Source organism: Brassica napus, chromosome A1 (assembly GCF_020379485.1).
Source record: "Brassica napus cultivar Da-Ae chromosome A1, Da-Ae, whole genome shotgun sequence".
In the NCBI taxonomy this organism is placed as follows: domain Eukaryota; kingdom Viridiplantae; phylum Streptophyta; class Magnoliopsida; order Brassicales; family Brassicaceae; genus Brassica; species Brassica napus.
The window spans coordinates 6,410,688-6,429,199 of record NC_063434.1 but is presented as its reverse complement, the minus strand read 5'-3'; the positions used below and the strand labels follow the sequence as shown (position 1 = coordinate 6,429,199).

General features: G+C 35.1%; 5 protein-coding genes across 7 annotated transcripts; all 5 read right to left on the bottom strand.

Annotated features, from left to right (window-relative positions):
• Positions 1-76: 76 nt before the first annotated feature.
• Positions 77-841, bottom strand: LOC125576105 (glutathione S-transferase T3-like). Its single transcript, XM_048735467.1, has one exon. It carries the CDS (start codon positions 839-841, stop codon positions 77-79), a length of 765 nt encoding a protein of 254 aa, XP_048591424.1.
• A 3,682-nt stretch (positions 842-4,523) lies between these two features.
• Positions 4,524-5,710, bottom strand: LOC106449757 (F-box protein At1g11270). Its single transcript, XM_048735463.1, has one exon. The coding sequence runs from the start codon at positions 5,708-5,710 to the stop codon at positions 4,604-4,606; it is 1,107 nt and encodes a 368-aa protein (XP_048591420.1). The 3' UTR covers positions 4,524-4,603.
• Positions 5,711-6,978: 1,268 nt separating this feature from the next.
• On the bottom strand, positions 6,979-9,693 carry LOC106449758 (endonuclease 5-like). Of its 2 annotated transcripts, XM_013891460.3 has the most exons (10): positions 9,117-9,684; positions 8,919-9,033; positions 8,544-8,733; positions 8,343-8,453; positions 8,187-8,242; positions 7,951-8,034; positions 7,765-7,857; positions 7,610-7,677; positions 7,328-7,401; positions 6,979-7,236 (listed from the first exon to the last, which is right to left on the bottom strand). In XM_013891460.3, the coding sequence occupies exons 2-10, from the start codon at positions 9,030-9,032 to the stop codon at positions 7,118-7,120; spliced, it is 909 nt and encodes a 302-aa protein (XP_013746914.1). In that variant the 5' UTR covers position 9,033; positions 9,117-9,684; the 3' UTR covers positions 6,979-7,117. The 2 variants fall into 2 exon arrangements, with proteins under 2 accessions (XP_013746914.1, XP_022561259.1); XM_022705538.2 differs by having other exon boundaries at positions 8,343-8,733; positions 9,117-9,693.
• A 1,791-nt stretch (positions 9,694-11,484) lies between these two features.
• Positions 11,485-13,816, bottom strand: LOC106374092 (endonuclease 4). The gene is made up of 10 exons (XM_013814191.3): positions 13,623-13,816; positions 13,396-13,510; positions 13,093-13,273; positions 12,884-12,994; positions 12,761-12,816; positions 12,607-12,690; positions 12,438-12,530; positions 12,270-12,337; positions 12,096-12,169; positions 11,485-11,884 (listed from the first exon to the last, which is right to left on the bottom strand). The coding sequence occupies exons 2-10, from the start codon at positions 13,507-13,509 to the stop codon at positions 11,766-11,768; spliced, it is 900 nt and encodes a 299-aa protein (XP_013669645.2). The 5' UTR covers position 13,510; positions 13,623-13,816; the 3' UTR covers positions 11,485-11,765.
• Positions 13,817-16,596: 2,780 nt separating this feature from the next.
• On the bottom strand, positions 16,597-18,442 carry LOC106446388 (quinone oxidoreductase PIG3-like). Of its 2 annotated transcripts, none has more exons than XM_013888100.3 (5): positions 18,011-18,442; positions 17,707-17,886; positions 17,399-17,480; positions 17,054-17,320; positions 16,597-16,978 (listed from the first exon to the last, which is right to left on the bottom strand). In XM_013888100.3, the coding sequence occupies exons 1-5, from the start codon at positions 18,260-18,262 to the stop codon at positions 16,782-16,784; spliced, it is 978 nt and encodes a 325-aa protein (XP_013743554.2). In that variant the 5' UTR covers positions 18,263-18,442; the 3' UTR covers positions 16,597-16,781. The 2 variants fall into 2 exon arrangements, with proteins under 2 accessions (XP_013743554.2, XP_013743555.2); XM_013888101.3 differs by having other exon boundaries at positions 17,054-17,302; positions 18,011-18,411.
• Between the last annotated feature and the right edge of the window lie 70 nt (positions 18,443-18,512).

Below are 18,512 nucleotides of genomic sequence, written 5' to 3'. Positions count from 1 at the left end.
CTTTTCTTTACCCAATGTTTAAGACATCAAAGCATTTCAGACATTAGTTTCAATTTAAGACTTGTTTCCATCTCAGTTAAAGGCTCTTTTTCGCGAGTAAACGATCAAGAATCTTAGCTCTAGAGAGTTTTTCTTTGACTTCTAAAACCCCCTGAAGCTTTCCCAACTCCTCCTCTCTACCACTTTTCTTCTTCTTACTACCAGCTTTGGCAGCCTTTACCCCCGAAGGTCTACCCTCTGGTTCTACGACTTGCTCTTCTTCTCTATCAACCTCCAACACTTGTTTGCGCTTTTCCTTTCCACCGTCCTTAGGCCCATAGGAAGAGCACCATTTCTGGTCATGTCTAAGCTCCCTCCAGCAGTGATCCATGGAGAACTTGTACTCGTTATTACTGAAGAAGATGTCTAAGGCAGCTTTCATCACATCATCATCATTTTGACCACTTTTCTGCTCCCTCAGAGCCGCGTCATAGCATCCAGCGAACTTAGATACGTCAGTGTTGATCCTACCCCACCTCTGCTTGCAAGACGTAACCTCTCTCAGTACTGTCCCAACCAGCTGCGGGCTTGCGTTGTAGTAATTTACAATCCGCTTCCAGAAAGCACCAGCTTTCTGCTCATTGCTGACGACGGGATCCTTACTGGTGTTAAGCCAAGCACCAATAAGGATCTTATCCTCCTTCGGAGACCACTTCCTCCTGACACCAGACTCGACAGCAGGCTCGACAACAGACTCACTAGGACCTTGGCTACCGAACCAAAAAGTTTCAGGTGAATCAAGGTCCACTGGAGTCTGAGATTGAGTAAACAGTAGGTTCATATAACTAGTGTCCTTTTCCATCTTAATAGATTGGTCTGTGTCACTCTAATAGCAACACAAAGACTGTAGACGCCCTTAAACTATGAGACCTAACTAGTTGCATTTAATTTTTAAAAACCGAGCAGTTAGGAAGGTAGAAAGCTAACTAGTTGCATTGAACACCAATCAAATCAGACTAATACCCATTTCCAAAGTACAAAAACATTTAAAACAATCAACTCTGAAGCGGTAGGAAGGTAGAATTAAGACATCAAAGTAGCATACCGTCGGGATTGGCGCACGTGAAGTATCTTCTGTATGGATCTTTAGGTGTGTAAGAGCATTCGACAACAGGCTGAGCACCACAGTAGCATGCCGTCGGGATTCCATCATCAGCCTCTGGTTGAGGTGGGAACTGATCCGGCTCTGCATTGCAGTAGGGACTCTCAGCTTCATCCGCGTACAGCTTAGCTTCTGCTTCAAGAAGGGAGCTCATGTCTAGAGAGTTTGATGATGAAGAAGGCTGGGAGTAGCTGTAATCTTGTCCCATTTTGGTTAACCTGAGACAAATAATGAACGAACATAGTTAAAAACAACAATAACTTAAACTGATAACAACATATGGTTTCAATAACAAGAACATAGTTAGAGCAACGAAATCAAGGAAGCAAACAACATATGATGACATTTATGACGAACCGATTGAAAGCGAACACATATCAACCTAAAAGGTTTTGAAACCGTTAAGAAAAAAGAGAAAATCCTCTTCCGTTTGATACCAAATTCATTTCGAAACCGTATAAGAAATAAGATAAAATCCGCTTCGGATTGAAACCGAAATCTTGTCAAAACCCTTTCTATACACGCCCATACTGGATCTAAACCCCAAATCGATTTAACCCCAAATTTTTTTGAAACCCTAATTTCAATCGTAAACCCAAATTGATTCGAACCCTTCCCAAACCCTTAAATGAGAGGAAACAAGTTGAAAACTAAGCTAAATCGAACAAACATACAGGTTTAGGCTTCAATTTACCTTCGTGAAGACGATAGGTTTCAATCGCCAAAATATCGCCTTTCGTCGAGCTCTCGTTTTTTTTTTTCAATCTCGGTCGAGAATGACCAACTTTTTTTAACCAAACCCAAAAACAAACCGAGCCAGTCCCACTCAGATGTTGCCACGTAGCTAAGGATCAACTCCTTAAACTCCTTCCCGACGGACCAATCCTTAGGTAAATTATCATAATTAATATTATTATATTAATACTAACCTATGTATTTGTGCTAAGGATTGCTCGTGAACCCCCGTTGCGGGTGGTCTAATGTTGAGAGACTGTAGAAAAATATATATGCAACACATGGCTACATTTAATTAAGCATGTATCATTTAAAACTAAATGTGGTTGAAATTAATCTTATATCTTGGAGAAACTAAACTTCATGTGTCTAGTTCTGTCTTAAATTAATTATTTCTAAGTCCATGTTTTATAAAAACATCCCCTAGACTATATTTGAGAGGTGATTTATATATGTGTCATCACTACATTAACTTTCATGAAAAAAATGATGACATGATTTAAAAGAAATATGACATGGCATAAATTTAATTATGACATGTAAAATTTACTAAGATTTATGTTTTTGGTATGATTTCTTAAATATAATAATGATGATTTTCTATATACTGATTTATATTTTTGGAAAAGTTTCATAATATAGTAATAACTAATAAATTTTATATCAAAAATATTTTTTCTCAGTAAATATTCATTTTAGTAAGATTTTATGATACCTAATAACTTATTTATATCTATTAAAATAATATGTTTTTATATATAAATAATAATTACGAATATTAAAATTTTACATCAATATATGAATCATATTTTTATTATTAAAATAATTGTAGTTTAAAATATATTTTATCAACGTATATAAGTTATTTTTATTTAATGTATATATTATTAGAAATACTTTATATATTTACAAATAGACATATTTAAAAATGGTAATTAAATAAAGAATAATATACTAAAGTAACTTTATATATTTCAATTATTTTTATCAAAAGTTAAGTAATGCAAAATTAAAGGGTCAAAGTAAACTTGAATAAATCAAACTAAAAACAATTAAATTATGATTTTATTTTTTAAACTAATAAAAATAAAATATAAAAATAGAAAATAGAAAATTTTATTTATATATAATATTTTTAAATATTTTATATCTGCGCATGGCGCAGAAAAACTCCTAGTTAACCATATATTTAACGAAATAATGATGTATAATAAGATAGATAACTCCAACATTTATATCAAACCAAAGGAAGCCTTCAAATCCAAGTTCACTGATATATAATTTTGTAGACGTTTGTCTTGGGGTCAAAACCAATGCCCACTCAATAATTAAGCACAACCATATCATTTTCATTTGAGTCCTTAAATCAAAGTCTATGCAGGTCTGATCATTAACTAAATACTAGTATACATGGCTTAACAAAGTAATAATAGTATGTCCAAGGTTACATTAAATGTAGGGTCGATTAACTAATTAATCTCCACAATAATTTGGCTTTCTTGACAAGTTGGTTCACCCTTGTTAGGGCAGGTCACTCTATAGTAGGCCCACCATTTTGTTTCTTCTTCTTGACATTTAAAACGACCAAATAATTGAAACCCATTGTCAAATTCACCTCTGAAAACGGAAACCTTTATACTTAAGATGTCTTTGAATAGTTGCTCAAAAAAAAAAGATGTCTTTGAATATATCCTTCGCATCTAAGTTTTAAATTCATGGCAAGTTTTGTCATCAAACCGTGCAAAGTTGACCAAAAACCAGGTTCAAGTTTTTGTCTCCTCTGTTCTCACCGGACACTGCTGAAAATTTTGAGCGGTCCTTGCTGCACAGACCATGGAGGTCGTTGGTTCTTTTCCTGAAATTTAACATCAGAAGATTAATATTTTACTAAATACTCTTTCAAAGAAATTTTTTTAGTAGGATTCGAGCACACAGTATTGGATTTGTAGAGATGGTGAAACACAAAAGGATTGGTATACTTGACTTTAACTTCTAACAGTCTAATAGATGGAGCTCCATGAGGATAAATGAGGAGTGGTTTGCGATTCACCTGACCAACCTGGTGAACTTTAAACAAAGAAAGACGATTCTAAACCAACAAGAGAAGAGTATCTTTATTAATCTGGGAGATGTTATGTTATTGGCGTAGAGGCTGAGTAAATCACAAGCTTAGAAGAAGAATCTAGTTCATAAAAATTTACCCAAGAGTAAAGAAGTAATGATCACAGAAATGGTCTAAAAGGGACCACATAGTTGATAAGCTTAAGAGAAGAATCCAAGCCAAATATGATTCTTGTTTCAGCTAACAGACGAAAACATCACTTGAATGAAATTACAAACCAAGCTGATGAACTTTACATAAGAGATACTTGATTTGAGCAGCAATGATGACGAAGAAAGAAGTGAAACGCAGTTAATTTACCAGGTTGTTTTGAACTTTTACTTTACTGGTGACTTGTTTAAACTTAATACATGAATCATTCATAATTCATCAAACACTTATTTATTTATCTATACTTAGATCGACCGGACAAGCAAATGTGAACCACATAGATGTTAAAATGTATGTATAATATGATGTCCTTTCTACATAATTATGAATGCGAAAACTTCATATAATAATGTTGAATACAATTTCGATGGCAAATAAAAGAGAAAGGTCATATTAAATTGCAGAAGATGCTAAATTACAATGGTTCATCGATAGAAAGAAAAAGAAAGAGCCAACTAGTTTGATGAAGCAGAAAATAAACTTTGGAAATAACAAACCGAACCTACACACCCGTTAGGTTTGAAGAGTAACTCATAAGATTTGGTATGGATATCATGTATCACCAGTGGTTGCATGTATCCACGAGCACGAAGTAATAACTTATTATTCTCCAAAATTGCTATTGCTAAGAGTGCGTATTTCCCGGACCAATCAAGAGTATTGGTGAGATCTATGGAACACATTTTCTTGCCGCCCGAAGAATCCAACAACCATATATCTTGGGTGGGCCAGTTACTCTCGGATACACACAAGCAGTTATCTAGGATGCACATGCTGACGCTGTGAGGATCATAATGTACACAGGCAAAGGGAGCTTTACAGATGACTTGGAAAGTTTCCGTGTGAAGATCCAAAGATAATACTTTGGTTTCTTTACACTCCGTAAACCAGTAAAGTGACCCATCTAAGTACACAGGATCATGGTCAACAATAATACGATAAGGAGCAGCAGGTTCAACGTACCTCCAAAGGTTAGTGCTAAAATCGAAAACTTCACAAGTGGTAATGTTGTTTAGGCCAAATCCTGATGAATTATATAAAAAAACCGGCTTGTATGTGCCCTTGACTTTGTCTTTACCAAATCCAAGAATAGGACATGGGGAGCCAAACGTTCCTTCTGAAATCTTGTCGACAAAGAGCTGTTGAATTCTGGCAAGAGGTAGGCTTTGATGCCACCTAGTGGCGGGATTCACTACCATGACACTGACACTCGAGTCGTAGACAGTGTAGAGACATACTAGACCGTCACAACTACCATGGCAGACTGACATGCAACAAGTAGGGAAACTGAACGTATGAACTACTGATGAGCCAAACACAAGTCTTCCAGCATCTGTCTTCAGACCATCATCACCAATGTGCACGAAAAGGATATCTGGACCTCGTAATTGCCTACGATGGATCAACTGTCTTTCCTGGAAACGTCGCGTCTCGATTGTGAGTTTCCACGTCTTGGATACAGACCTGAATCTTACCAGAGACTTCACAGGAAGTCTCTCTAGTATGAGCTCTACAACATCGTGCGGTAGCAAGTTCACACTGGAACGATGTCTATTCAACATTGTATCTCCTCTTTTATTAATCAAGAGAGACATATAATGTTCAAAAGATAAACTTCAACATCGTATAACTTATATACTAGTTGAGCATCCTGCTCGACCTTGGAATTTGAATAAAAAAAAAATTCAGGTCAGTTTATTTCTATTAGGAAAAGGAAAACTTCATCGCTTTTCCTTTCTTTGCTTTGGTTTTATAGACATTAATTAACTTTACACATTAAAATATACTTTTCTGAATTAATTTTTTTTTTTTTGAAAATAAGAAATATCGGGACCAATATATATTTATTAAGTTTTGAGATGTGAAACGATTTTCAATAGTTACATTTGTTTCGAAATGACAACATAGACTCAAACTTACTAAACAAATATTCAATTTGCAATTCAGCATAGACTCTAGCTTACTAAATTTAATTTGAATGATTCAATGTTCACATATCATGTTAATGTGAAATAGTGAGCTACGAGAATTAGAACAAACAGTAGAACATGGATTATTTTTTCCAATAAATACAACTACATTAATTCTTTTAAAAGCATATACACGTTCTTTCTAAAATCAATTCTTCAATCAAGCTCAAGACAAATTTTGATTTGTTGACTAGTCTCATTCGTTCACAAACTTGCATTAGTCTATGAACCACTTACACTTCTAACTCCTAAACTCTTTACTTCTCTTTATTCAGACGTACAAAAGTTTCTCTTGCTCTGTATGTTAACCGGCAACATAGTGCCAAAACTCATCTTTATAAAAACTCATCTTTATAGTTTCAGAGGAGAACCCTAGACCTAAAGATCTAACTAATAGAAACTTTCCATTTCTCATTCTTCAGCGAATAAGCCAACCTTCTCAATTGATTTTTCTCCAATACTTCCTTTAAACTGATTCCTCAGTAAATTTTCCTTTTCTTCTCATAACTCGTCCTTTGCTCATCTCCTCGTCTCGTACTTCATAAACTACTACAGCTTCATCTTGACCATACATCTTCATATCATGACTCATATCCATCAAATGGGTAGTAGTAACAAGAACATGCGCTAAACTATATTAGGTTCTAGTTGTTGCTTGTGGTTCAAGTTTTGTTTGTTCATTCTTAGAGTTTTTTTTTGGTGATAGTGGAAATTCCGTGATTTAGGCATAATTTCTTCTATGTTCAAAGTCAACTTTTAGATATTCCAATTTAAAAAATAACTCAAAGATGGTTTGTACTCGGGGCATTATTAAAAGAACTAACCCTCTTGTACTACTACCACTAGGCCAAACAATTTGGTTTCATGGTTAGATTGCAAAAAGATTGCATATTTATAAACTTGGTTTAGGGCTTGAAAGTTATGAAAAAAACAGTGTTTGTAAGTTGGGTGGACACACAATGATGACGTGTGGTTCTCCATGAAACTTTTTTCTTAGTCTCATGCTCCGGCCAGCTTTGTTTTTGCAGAAAAGATACGGTTAAGAATTGCCGCCAACCGAATCCCACCTTGTGCAAGTCTCTTCTCTACAATAGGTAACCGAGAGAGGAAATACTCATCTGCGGAAAGAAAAGTGAGAAAGCTTATTATGAATGTCTTGTTTCAGAGTGCATACACTGATCTCTGAATGCTCAGAGATTAAGAATATACCTCCTAAAGTAGTTCCTGGGGTGGCATTCCTATAAGCATACTTGCATGCCAGGTCTATGCTTTCAGATGCATACCTTTACCACATTAAATTAAATACAGAATTAACAATGGTGATATTAGGAAAATGATATGACACGCTGACAATACAACCAGGGCTCTGCTATTCAGAAACTTTAAAGACTCATTTATCCTTTTCTTGCAACTAAGATCGCTACAAAAGACAAATTACATTTAAAGAGTTTTTTTTAATACTAACATTTACATTTAGAGATAGTTGCTTACCGATTTGGACAGGCTGTTTGGTGAAGTTGGCATGACTCCCAGGACGGAACAGCATTTGACCAGCCATTCTGTATGAAGACAGCAGTTTAAAAGCAAATGATCACTGTCCAAATAAGGTTGTAGTGTGCTGAAGTTGGATAAATAATAAGCAGTACCATGAGTTTGGCTTGAAGGGCTTGGATCATGACTGGAAGACTTGAATTGTAATATGTTTTGAGAGCAGATTCAATAATCATGTCATCCCATACCTTCATGTTAAATATAGTTCCAGTTCCAGGTCAAGAAAGATACTTGTTACTTTGTTAGCATCAAAATGACTGAAAAAAATATATAACACTTACATTGTGCAAATTTGTTTTGCGATTGTACCAGTGGACTATTATTGTGTTACCACCTTGATCTCCACGAAAACCAGTATGCAAGGGCTGTGGAAAATAATTGCAATTAATAACAGATATTAGCAATACTCAAGTGTTGTAACTAATACACTAAAATAGCAGCTTCAGTGTAAAGGTGGCTTCAATTGCATAACATCACTTGTTTTCTAATATGATTCATCTGAAGGGAATTAATTAACCTGATGGACATCTCCGATATAATGTGATAAGAACATGAGAGCCTCTGTCAAGTTATCTGCAAACGAGAAAAAGAGTCAGTAGTCACATGCACCATGTAACGTATATCACATATTAGTACTGGTACATTATCATTTTTTAACTAAAATGTTACTGACATTGGACTAAAGTCTGTGAGTTTACAGACGCAGACATAAGTTGCCTTGTGTAATTAAAGATCGCTCCTGTCACACACCAGTCCTTTTGCATAAGACTGTCGTGGCAGTCACCTTCACAAGGATATAGATTTGAACTTAGCATATAAAAAAGTTTAAGAAAATGCATATAAAGATTTGAAACAGATATATAAATAAACCCACGACAGTATTGGTAGTTGCATCTGTATTCAGGTGTATTAACATAGTGCAAAGAGCTAGTCCATTTCCATTGCGAGAGGTGTTTAATTTCATCAGGCCATGAGCAAAAAGATGCTAGATCATCTCCTTCTCCTTGAGCAGCTTCAGGGAGAAGTTTCTTTACTGCAGCGATAGTTTCTTCCTCAAAGTATCCCTGAAGATTCACAAATGGAAAAAAAAAAGAATCAGTTTATCAAAAGATCCAATCCTCATTGAAACTTAGAAAGCAATAAGCTCCAAAACTGATTAACACACTCAAGCATCACAACAAGTCAACAACCAACAGAGTACATACCCTTAGTATCTATGGTTACAGAAACTAGTTAAGAAAAGTTCGACCTCGGCTATTTTGCACACAGTGTAATGACCATCTTTCCCCCAACATAGAGCTCCATGTACAAGCTGTGTTAGCACAAGCACACTCACAACCCACTGTCTCAACGACAACCTCATTCTGAAAATAACTTTTCAGTGAGTTTGTCGTAGATCAAGAGAAAACGATTCAAGAAGAAAATAGAAAAAAGTCAAACGAGTTACCTGAAAAGAAGACTTGATCTTTGGTGCTTCTCTGCTTTTGATTCAACTGCTCTACTCGCTATCTCTACTTACATTGGGTTTTGTTTGATCTCTATAGAAAAACTATAAATTATTCTACTTGTGCTTCCCACGTTTGATTTGTTTAATGAAAATTTTATAAAACTGACAAGACAGTTGGACCACTATCCACTCACATGCCTAGTTCTGAATTGCATTCCCAAATAATTTTTTTTGTAACTGAATTCCCAAAGAATTTTTCCTTTACAGTTTCTTTCATGAGTGTAATAAAGAAAAATGGAGGGAGGAGGGAGGAGGGAGGTTTCAGTTTGAAATATGAATCTCATAAGTCATAATCAAATGATCCATTGATGAGGTTTATTGCGGGAAATGCCATGGTGGTGTTTTAAGGCTCTGAGCTCAGGACTTTCGAGGGCTGCGGCCCATATAAATGAGAAACATTAAGGTTTCGTGAAGGCAATTATTTAACTGTAGTTTTACAAAAAAAAATAAAAATTATTTAACAGTAGTGTCATGAATTGTATTTTAGAAAATTACGAAGTCTTCCCAATGATAAAAAAGAAGATACCAGCTTTAGTTGGAACTTGGATCACATGTATCAGTGCTAGAACTGGATTTGCAGGTCAACTTGCCCCGCCAACCTAGGAATCGACTCATTTTTTACTCAAAATTCTGATCCGTATGATTTATAAAGAAAAAATGATATACACGCATCTTTCCCTTGCTGAGATTTACGGATAACCCGCAGATAATATTAAATTTAATAAAATAATTATTTTTATTATCTATTTTTATAAAAAATAATATAAATTCTATATTTGTATTTAAGATTATATAATTTTTTTAAAAAAATTCTATATTTTATGAATTTTTTGTTTTTTATTTTTACAAAAAAAAAAAAAAAATTTGCGGGTTAACATGTATTCACGATTCAAATTTGGTTGAACCGCATATACCCCATTTAAAATTGACTTAGCCCGCGCTCGTATTCGCATGTTGAATTTTTTCAATCGATCGATCTGCATCTGCTCAGCGGGGGTCAAACGGAACGAGACCCGCATATAATGCTCAGATTCCTAGCACTATTCAATGGTCCTTTCACAACGTGATGAGTCTCCAAATAATAATAATAATATTCTTAATTCAAAGGACAATCTTAAATTTCTTTCATTTATATTCCATTTTATCCGAGAAAATTGATATTCTTGGCAACTTCTTTGAAAAAGATAGTATAAACACTATCAAAGAATCTTACTATTGCCTTTTGGTACTTGTTGTTGTGCATCAACCACCAAAACTATGATTCCAATCCTAAGAAACATGCGACACGTGGATTCTTATGTCGGAGATGCCTTTGGACTTTGGAGTAGTAGTAGTGATGGTACGAATGTTAAAATTATTCATAACATACGGTTGTGGTCAACATTCCATTCGTTTTCTTTGCTTGCATGCACTTAAAGTCTAAAACCATGCATGATTTAAAAGAAAATAACTATGAAATTTCAATTAAAGTAGTCCACATATTTCCCTCTACATATGACTATAAATACCTTGACCATGAGTAAGGGCTTTGACATGACAAAATAGTTAACAGGAGAGACTGAATAACAAAATGATCGCAATGATGATGACTAAGAGACTCTCTGCGTGTATCAGAGGGTCTTACATGGAAGAATAGAGAATGAGGTTGAGCCAAGGATGACTTGCCTATTTTTACCAACGCATCTAAAATTTGATTCTGGTGCTCGGCAAGTTGGCCTTGGCTCCCTTTCCTTCTCTTCTTTTCGATGCCAGACTCTAGATATCTGTATATGTATCATCATCATCATCGTTGTGAATCACAACTTGGGATCAAGGTTTGGGATTTCATTATCTTTCTACAATTAACCTAATGCATGCTAGTAGCATTTGCTTCTAATATTCTACGTAATTGTAGGCTAATACTAAACCCAAAAAAAAAAAATATATATGGATTTATTTTTATCATGGATTTCTTCATTGACCCGTGTAATATTAGTTTAGAACTTAGAACAATAGCAACGCATAACATAACCTTAACTACCATTTACGCAGTAGTCTTAGGAGCTATGAGGAGTGCCTACTTAATGAAAAAGGCACTTAAAGGTGGATAGTCTGTAAAAAATTGAGACAAGAATCTTTGTTGAAGACCATTCGTTTTCCCTAAAGTGTAGTAAGAGACTAGAGAGCAATTCTTGTTTCAGCTTAGATGCAAAATCATTTTCATCCAATGAATGAAAAAATATCAGTCTGTCTCGGGAAGATTACACAAAACAATGGACTTTTAGCAATGGTCACACACTCACACTAAGTAATGGCATCAGCAAGAAGATAGAGAGATCATTCACACTTTTAAGTAAAACCAGCTTGTGATAACATTCTCAAGATCCTTCGTTTTAAGTTTCAAGGGCCTGAGATTTAACACAAGCTTCAGTTGAAACACATTGAATATGGTGGTGTCCTATATGTTTGATAAAAAAAGAAAATGACAATTTCGGCTACTACTTATTCTAGTTAAACTAAAACAATAGCCATTGCACAAAACTTAACTAGGACTACATAAGCTAAGGAGCAAACAAAGTGGCTGCAAATTGAGTATCTTTTTCATTAGTTTCATGCTCCAGCAAGCTTAGGTTTTGAAGAAAAGATCCGGTTCAGAGTGGCCGCCAAGCGAATCCCACCTTGTGCAAGTCTCTTCTCCACAATGGGTAACCGAGAGAGAAAATACTCATCTGCACAACAAACGTGAGAGAAAGTCCAAGATCACAGCTTTGCATACAAAATACAAGGCATAACTGAGATGAACATGTGTGGGTAAAGAAAGCTAAGATCTTTGTTTCAGAGTGAATACTGATGGTCCAAACTTGAAGCTAACATTTCCTAGAAACTTCGAATTCAAGGAAGCTAACATTTGAATCTGAAAGCATGAGTATATATATATACCTCCTAGAGTAGTCCCTGGGGTAGCGTTTCTGTAAGCATACTTGCAGGCCAGAGTTATGCTTTCAGATGCATACCTGAACAACATCCACAACCGTACTCAATCAACAAACGATGTAATTAGGAAAACAAACAAGCGATAACGAGATGTCTCAGCTGATCTAGATTAGAGCTTACGAATTTGGACAGGCCGTTTGGTTAAGTTGACATGATTCCCACGACGGAACATCATTTGACCAGCCATGCTTATATTCATACAAGCAGTCCAAAGCAAATAACCAATGTGAGCTGATTAGTTAAAACGTACTGGCACTGAACCACCATAAAGAAAGTAAGAGAACTTACCGTAAGATTGGCTTGTAGTGCTTGAATCATGAGTGGGAGACTTTTATTGTAGTATGTTTTAAGAGCTGACTCAATTATCATGTTATCCCACACCTTCAAAAGATTGAACCAATCAGGAATGATAACATTTTTTAAGCATCAATATTTTGATAGATAACAAAACACATACATGGTGCAAATTTGTTTTGCGACGGTACCAGCGGACTGTGATCGTGTTTCCACCTTCATCTCCCAGGAAACCAACATGCAAAGGCTGTGCAAAATTAACATATATATAACTCAAGACAGAACATGTTCTGATATGATTCAATTAAGGATTTTACCTGGTGAACATCTCCGATATAGTGTGATAAGAACATGAGAGCCTCTGTCAAGTTGTCTACAGACAAAGACTAGTCAGAACTCAAACTGAAGCATAGTATTAGATTCGCTATAATCTCACTCACAGTGGACTATCCTCCGCGAGTTGTCAGAACCCGACATAAGTTGCGTCGTGTAATTAAAAATAGCTCCAGTCACACACCGGTCTTGATGCTTATGAGTATCATGGCAATCCCCTTCACAGAGACACAACATATTAAGATTAGACTCTGAAACATGAACAAAGAGGTTTAAAAAAAGAAGATAGCTGGAGTGGAGGAAGAATGAAACCGACGGCAATACTCGTAGTTGCATCTGTAATCAGGAGTGTCAACATAGTGCAAAGGGCTAGTCCATCGCCATTGCCAATGGTGTTTAATCTCATCAGGCCATGAACAAACGGAAGCTAAGTCTCCTTGAGCTGATTCAGGTAGAAGTTTCTTCACTGCGGCTACAGTTTCTTCCTCAAAATAGCTCTTAAGGCATTGGAAAAAAACGTCATTATCATCAGATGTCAACAAAAGGTACTTTCTTTTTTTTTGTTCTTTGCAGAAACATCTCTGATCCTATAAAGGTTATAGCTTTAAGCAAGCACTACCTCAGCTATTTTGCAGACGGTGTAGTGGCCTTCTTTGCCCCAGCTCAAAGCTCCGTGGATGAGCTGTGTAAGCACGAGTGCTCTCGCAAACCATAGTCGCAGCGACGAATTCATACTGTAACAGTTGTAAAGTTTCGATTTTTATGCTAATCAAAAGACTTTTGATGCTAAATTAGAAACTGGGTTTATCATAGAGACCGATTCAGAACGAGAAGTCAAAGTACTACCTTCACAAAGTTTTGATCTTGCTCTTCCAAAATTGATTCAGCTGCTCGCCTCACTGAATATTTATATGTATATTTTTAAGCTCAAAATCAACTTTTTCTTATGCTCAAAATAAAAATATGTAATTCATTTCAGAACCAATTGGCATAAAATGAAGTAACATATAATATAGTCTTTGATCATTTGTACTATATAGTAAAATTCTCATATCATTTCATTATTTGTTGGTCATATCACTTCTTTTCTTTTCCTTATTATCTTCCACTAGAGATTTTTTCCGCGCTTCGCGCGAATTGTGTCTTATAAATTTATATTATTTATAATATTATTTGTCGGTTTTTTCTTTTACATTAACTTCTTGTCTTTTCAATGTTAGTTTTTCTTAATTTAAATTTATATGTTTATAGTTTTTCATTTTTCTTGTTGTAGATGGAGAATTATATTTTTTATTGATGGTTTTTTGTATGTGATAAACTTTTTGAAATTTTAAAATAATGTTATATATAGTACGATTAACACATTAAAGAAGAGAAACATATTCAGACACATTTTACACAGGTTTTATATGCATAATTTTAAACATTATATATGTATATATTATAAGTTTGAAACATGTAAATGCTTTCTAAAGCTAAATACTTGTTCTGAGTTTACATAACTTATCGAAAGTTTTATCTCTTTTTAAATTCAAATCACAGAAAAAAATATCAAAAAGTCAGTATATATGGGTTTTTTGGGCTTTTAAATCAATACTGAAAAATTACATGAATCAGATAACAACAGTTTTTTAAACAACTATAAAATTTGACCGAGCCAAAGATTTTCACACAATATGTTATTTCTTCTTCAAATTGCGAAGAGTCTATAGGCACAAGAAAAAAAAAATCATAATTTTTGTTTTCACTTATATAACATTTTTCCTCCTTTACACACGGAGTTTATTACACTGCTATAAGCAATGGAGAACTCTATTCATATAAGATTCACATCTATGCATTTTGACAAAGAAGAATTTTAGCCATCTTTAGTTTCGGAATGGCCCAACTTCAGTCATATACACTATATTTTCTCTATGATTCAAATCTTACAATTTTAATATATGTGCAGATTTTCATGTGAAAAAGCACGCACGCCATCTATCATTCAACCTATTACTTTTTCTAAAGTAAACACTATAATCCTCGTTTGGTTAGCTCCACAAACTAATCTCTTTGGATCAGTTTACTAAAAAATATGGATACTAATGTCAGAAAAAATATAAACACTATCAGCAATAAATATTGGCACAAGACTATTTGGTTCAAGGAACATATTCCACGTGATGTGTTTATATCAAGGCTGGCTTTGCGGAGAAGACTGCCAACCAAGGATCGCTTGAGGCGTTGGGAGTTAAATGTCTCTGGAACGTGTGTCCTTTGTAATCTTGAAATAGAGACTCACCATCATCTCTTCTTTGAGTGCTCTTTCTCTCGCTTGATATGGGAGCTTTTTGCTCATGAAGTTTGGATTTCTCCTCCGGCTGATCTACACTCTGTTGCAAGCTGGATCAATCAACCTCGCATCAATGCAGATGCGCATGCTACTCTAGTCATGAAGCTCTACTTTCAGTCAGCCATCTACCTGCTGTGGAAAGAGCGTAATGCTCGTGTGTTCACAGCTGTCTCCTCACCTTCATCAGTCATCCTTGCCTCTCTCGACCGTATGATGCGTGACCGTCTCCTCTCTTACCCAGCAAGTTCTCCTTTCTCCTCTTATCTACTTCTTTTTATCTTTCTTGTATAAGACTTCCTTAAGGTTTTTTTTTTACCTTGAGTTGTTGTTGGTTGTTTTTGTTTCCTTGCTGTAATAAGTTGTTTAAAAACAACAGTGTAACCTTTCCGAAAATGATAATCTTAATATCTTACCAAAAAAAAAACAACAAATATTGACTTATTTATGTGAATATATATTTTATTTTAAATCATTATAGTGGACGAAGAAAGCACCATAATTTGTACAACAAATTTTCTTAGATTCACCTCATCATACTCACCATTTTACCATTTTAATTACATAATTTTACATGAGCTTCTTTACCTTTCCCGATTATTTTCTCTTTATTTATAACTACAATATAAAGTTATAAACTATATATATTATAAATTAATAATTTATTTACCCTTGAAGTCTAACGATTAAAAATAGAACATAATTCAATATAGATATATGATTCTATTAATAAATTAGCAGTTACAAATTTGAAATTTCTAAAAATATTAAAAGTTGTATGTTAGTTAATTATCTTCTAAATGACATCTATTTCTAATTCTTTTTGGATGAGAATATTTTGGCTCAGGTGGATAGTCCCAAAAGCCTTGAATTTAGTCTCTTTTATATAGTAGGATTCTTTACTTTTCTCGATTATTTTCTCTTTATTTATAACTACAATATAAAGTTATAAACTATATATATTATAAATTAATAATTTATTTACCCTTGAAGTCTAACGATTAAAAATAGAACATAATTCAATATAGATATATGATTCTATTAATAAATTAGCAGTTACAAATTTAAAATTTCTAGAAATATTAAAAGTTGTATGTTAGTTAATTATCTTCTAAATGACATCTATTTCTAATTCTTTTTGGATGAGAATATTTTGGCTGAGGTGGATAGTCCCAAAAGCCTTGAATTTAGTCCCTTTTATATAGTAGGATAGCTCCAAACACTTAATAGTTATGAGAAAACTCTTTATATCGTTGAAATTCAATTCATGTGAAAAGAAAAAATTGGTTATTCCCTTTGGTATAAACATCAATTTTCATCAGTTAAGAACAGTTGGCTGCAAAAACCAGATCAAAAATCTATAGCCCATATGGCTTCTTGTTAAACAAAAATCTATCTCATTTTAGTTTACTTACAAATTACTGATTTTGACCATAGTTTCTTGAATATACAGCATAATATATTTTGTCGAATATGAAGAAGTTAACATAATACTTAAGTGTAGACAGCTTATTGATATATAATGTTCCATAGTTACATAGTCCCAAACACAGAGATACATAAAAGCCAATGAACAGACTCTTGTACATCTATGAACACATTCCACAAGATTTTATTATTTTCCCAACATGACTCGAGTCTCCCAACATTTTCTTTCTCCCTTAGCAAGAGAATCAAGTAACAAGCAGAATCTTACCAATATGGCTACTACTCTCCATCAGGCTATGAGCTTCTGCTGCCTGCGACAACGGTAAGTACTTATAAATCACCGGTTTCACCTTCCCTGCTTCTATCGCAGGCCAAACAATCTTCTCCACTTCCGCTACAACAACCGCTTTGTTCTCCTTGCTTCTTGGTCTTAACGCAGCTCCTGTAAGAACAAAAAAACAGATCAATATTTACAACAGGATATGGATTTTGATTGATTGATTGTGTGTTTGAGTACCTAAGACAGTGAGACGCTTTGGAAGCAGACTACTTAGTTTTATCTCTGCGTTGGCTCCTCCCATTAAACCGATGATACATAACCTTCCATCGAAGTTTAAGCTGTCCAGGTTTTTCTGCAGATACGGCGCTCCAATGCAGTCCAAGATAACATCCACACCTTTCCCATCTGTTTCAGCTTTCACCCTTGCCACAAAGTCCTCGGTTTTGTAATTTATACAAACGTCCGCTCCGAGCTCTTTGCAAGCAGCTAGCTTTTCCTCATTTCCTGTTAGTCAAAAACGAAAATTAGAACATTGTCAACAAATGAGAAGGTTGTTCATTAACAGAAGCTTTAGACCAGAACCTGCTGTGACAAATACTCTCACTCCTTGATGTTTAGCCATCTGAATAGCAAATGTACCAATCCCACTTGAACCTCCATGAACCTAAAAATATCAGCAAACATCAAAATTAGCAAGGAGCTAGACAAGTACACTAAACACACAGAAACAGAAAGTGACGTAATTGCTTCTAATAGTCCAAGTAATAAGACTCGTCACTTCAAAATCCGCAGAATCATTCACTCATTATAAAATCATAGCCAAAGAAGCAGTTTTTTATGAAGCAACCACAAACTAAAATAAAGGAAAACTAAACAACTTGTGAAAATACCAAGAAGGATTCAGCAGGGGAGAGACGGCCCATCATGAAGACAGTAGACCAAACAGTGCACGCCACTTCAGGGAAAGCAGCTGCATCTTTTAGAGAGATACCAGCGGGTATTGGAAGGACTTGTCCAACAGGTACAGCAACTTTCTCTGCGTAACCTCCTCCAGAGAGAAGAGCACACACCTGGAGACATAGAAAACAAAAAAATCAAAAAGTTCAAAACTTTAATCTAAGCAAAGTGAAAGCAACACAATGCAAACTGTAATAAGCATTCAAAGATGTGATCTTTTCTTAATCTTATTACTACCTGGTCTCCGACCTTCCAACGAGAGACGGAGTTGCCGACGGATTCGATGGTACCGGAGCACTCGAGACCAGGGTAAGGGCTAGAGCCAGGTGGTGGAGAGTAAGAGCCAAGTCTCTGGAGAGTATCCGCGCGATTCAGAGCAGTGGCGTGAACTCTGATGAGAACCTCATCGTCTTTCACTTGTGGGTCTTCCACTTCACGGAGTTGCAGAACCTCCGGCGCTCCTGGCTCCGATATCACGATCGCCTTCATTCTCTCTCTCTAGCTTCCGTATCAAAACCTTCTTCCTCTTTTTTTCTTTTATTCGTATTAAAAAAAAAAGACAGATGGATCGAGTCGAGCAAACACAAGTCAAGTTTTTGACCCAACGGTGTTGCTTAGTTCAGTAAAACTGTAACTTTTGGGTTTTATCTGGTAACAGTTTTTTTACCATATGCAAATCAAATCAGTTCCTAGTATCAACTCCATGTACCTCAGTAGTAGCTATGAGAACAAAAATAAA

Bases quoted from the DNA above. Each gene is read 5' to 3' on its own strand.
- LOC125576105 (XM_048735467.1), bottom strand. From the start codon at position 841: ATGGAAAAGGACACTAGTTATATGAACCTACTGTTTACTCAATCTCAG.
- LOC106449757 (XM_048735463.1), bottom strand. From the start codon at position 5,710: ATGTTGAATAGACATCGTTCCAGTGTGAACTTGCTACCGCACGATGTT.
- LOC106449758 (XM_022705538.2), bottom strand. From the start codon at position 9,032: ATGAGGTTGTCGTTGAGACAGTGGGTTGTGAGTGTGCTTGTGCTAACA. The intron at 8,035-8,186 runs GTTAATTAATTC...TATTTTCCACAG, and splicing joins ATATCGGAGATGTCCATCAG to CCCTTGCATACTGGTTTTCG. The intron at 7,678-7,764 runs GTACTGCTTATT...GTCTTCATACAG, and splicing joins CCCTTCAAGCCAAACTCATG to AATGGCTGGTCAAATGCTGT.
- LOC106374092 (XM_013814191.3), bottom strand. From the start codon at position 13,509: ATGAATTCGTCGCTGCGACTATGGTTTGCGAGAGCACTCGTGCTTACA. The intron at 13,274-13,395 runs GTAGTGCTTGCT...CAATGCCTTAAG, and splicing joins CCGTCTGCAAAATAGCTGAG to AGCTATTTTGAGGAAGAAAC. The intron at 12,817-12,883 runs GTGAGTGAGATT...CTTTGTCTGTAG, and splicing joins CTCGCGGAGGATAGTCCACT to ACAACTTGACAGAGGCTCTC.
- LOC106446388 (XM_013888100.3), bottom strand. From the start codon at position 18,262: ATGAAGGCGATCGTGATATCGGAGCCAGGAGCGCCGGAGGTTCTGCAA. The intron at 17,481-17,706 runs GTATTTTCACAA...TGATATTTTTAG, and splicing joins CCCCTGCTGAATCCTTCTTG to GTTCATGGAGGTTCAAGTGG. The intron at 17,321-17,398 runs GTTCTGGTCTAA...TTTGACTAACAG, and splicing joins GAGAGTATTTGTCACAGCAG to GAAATGAGGAAAAGCTAGCT.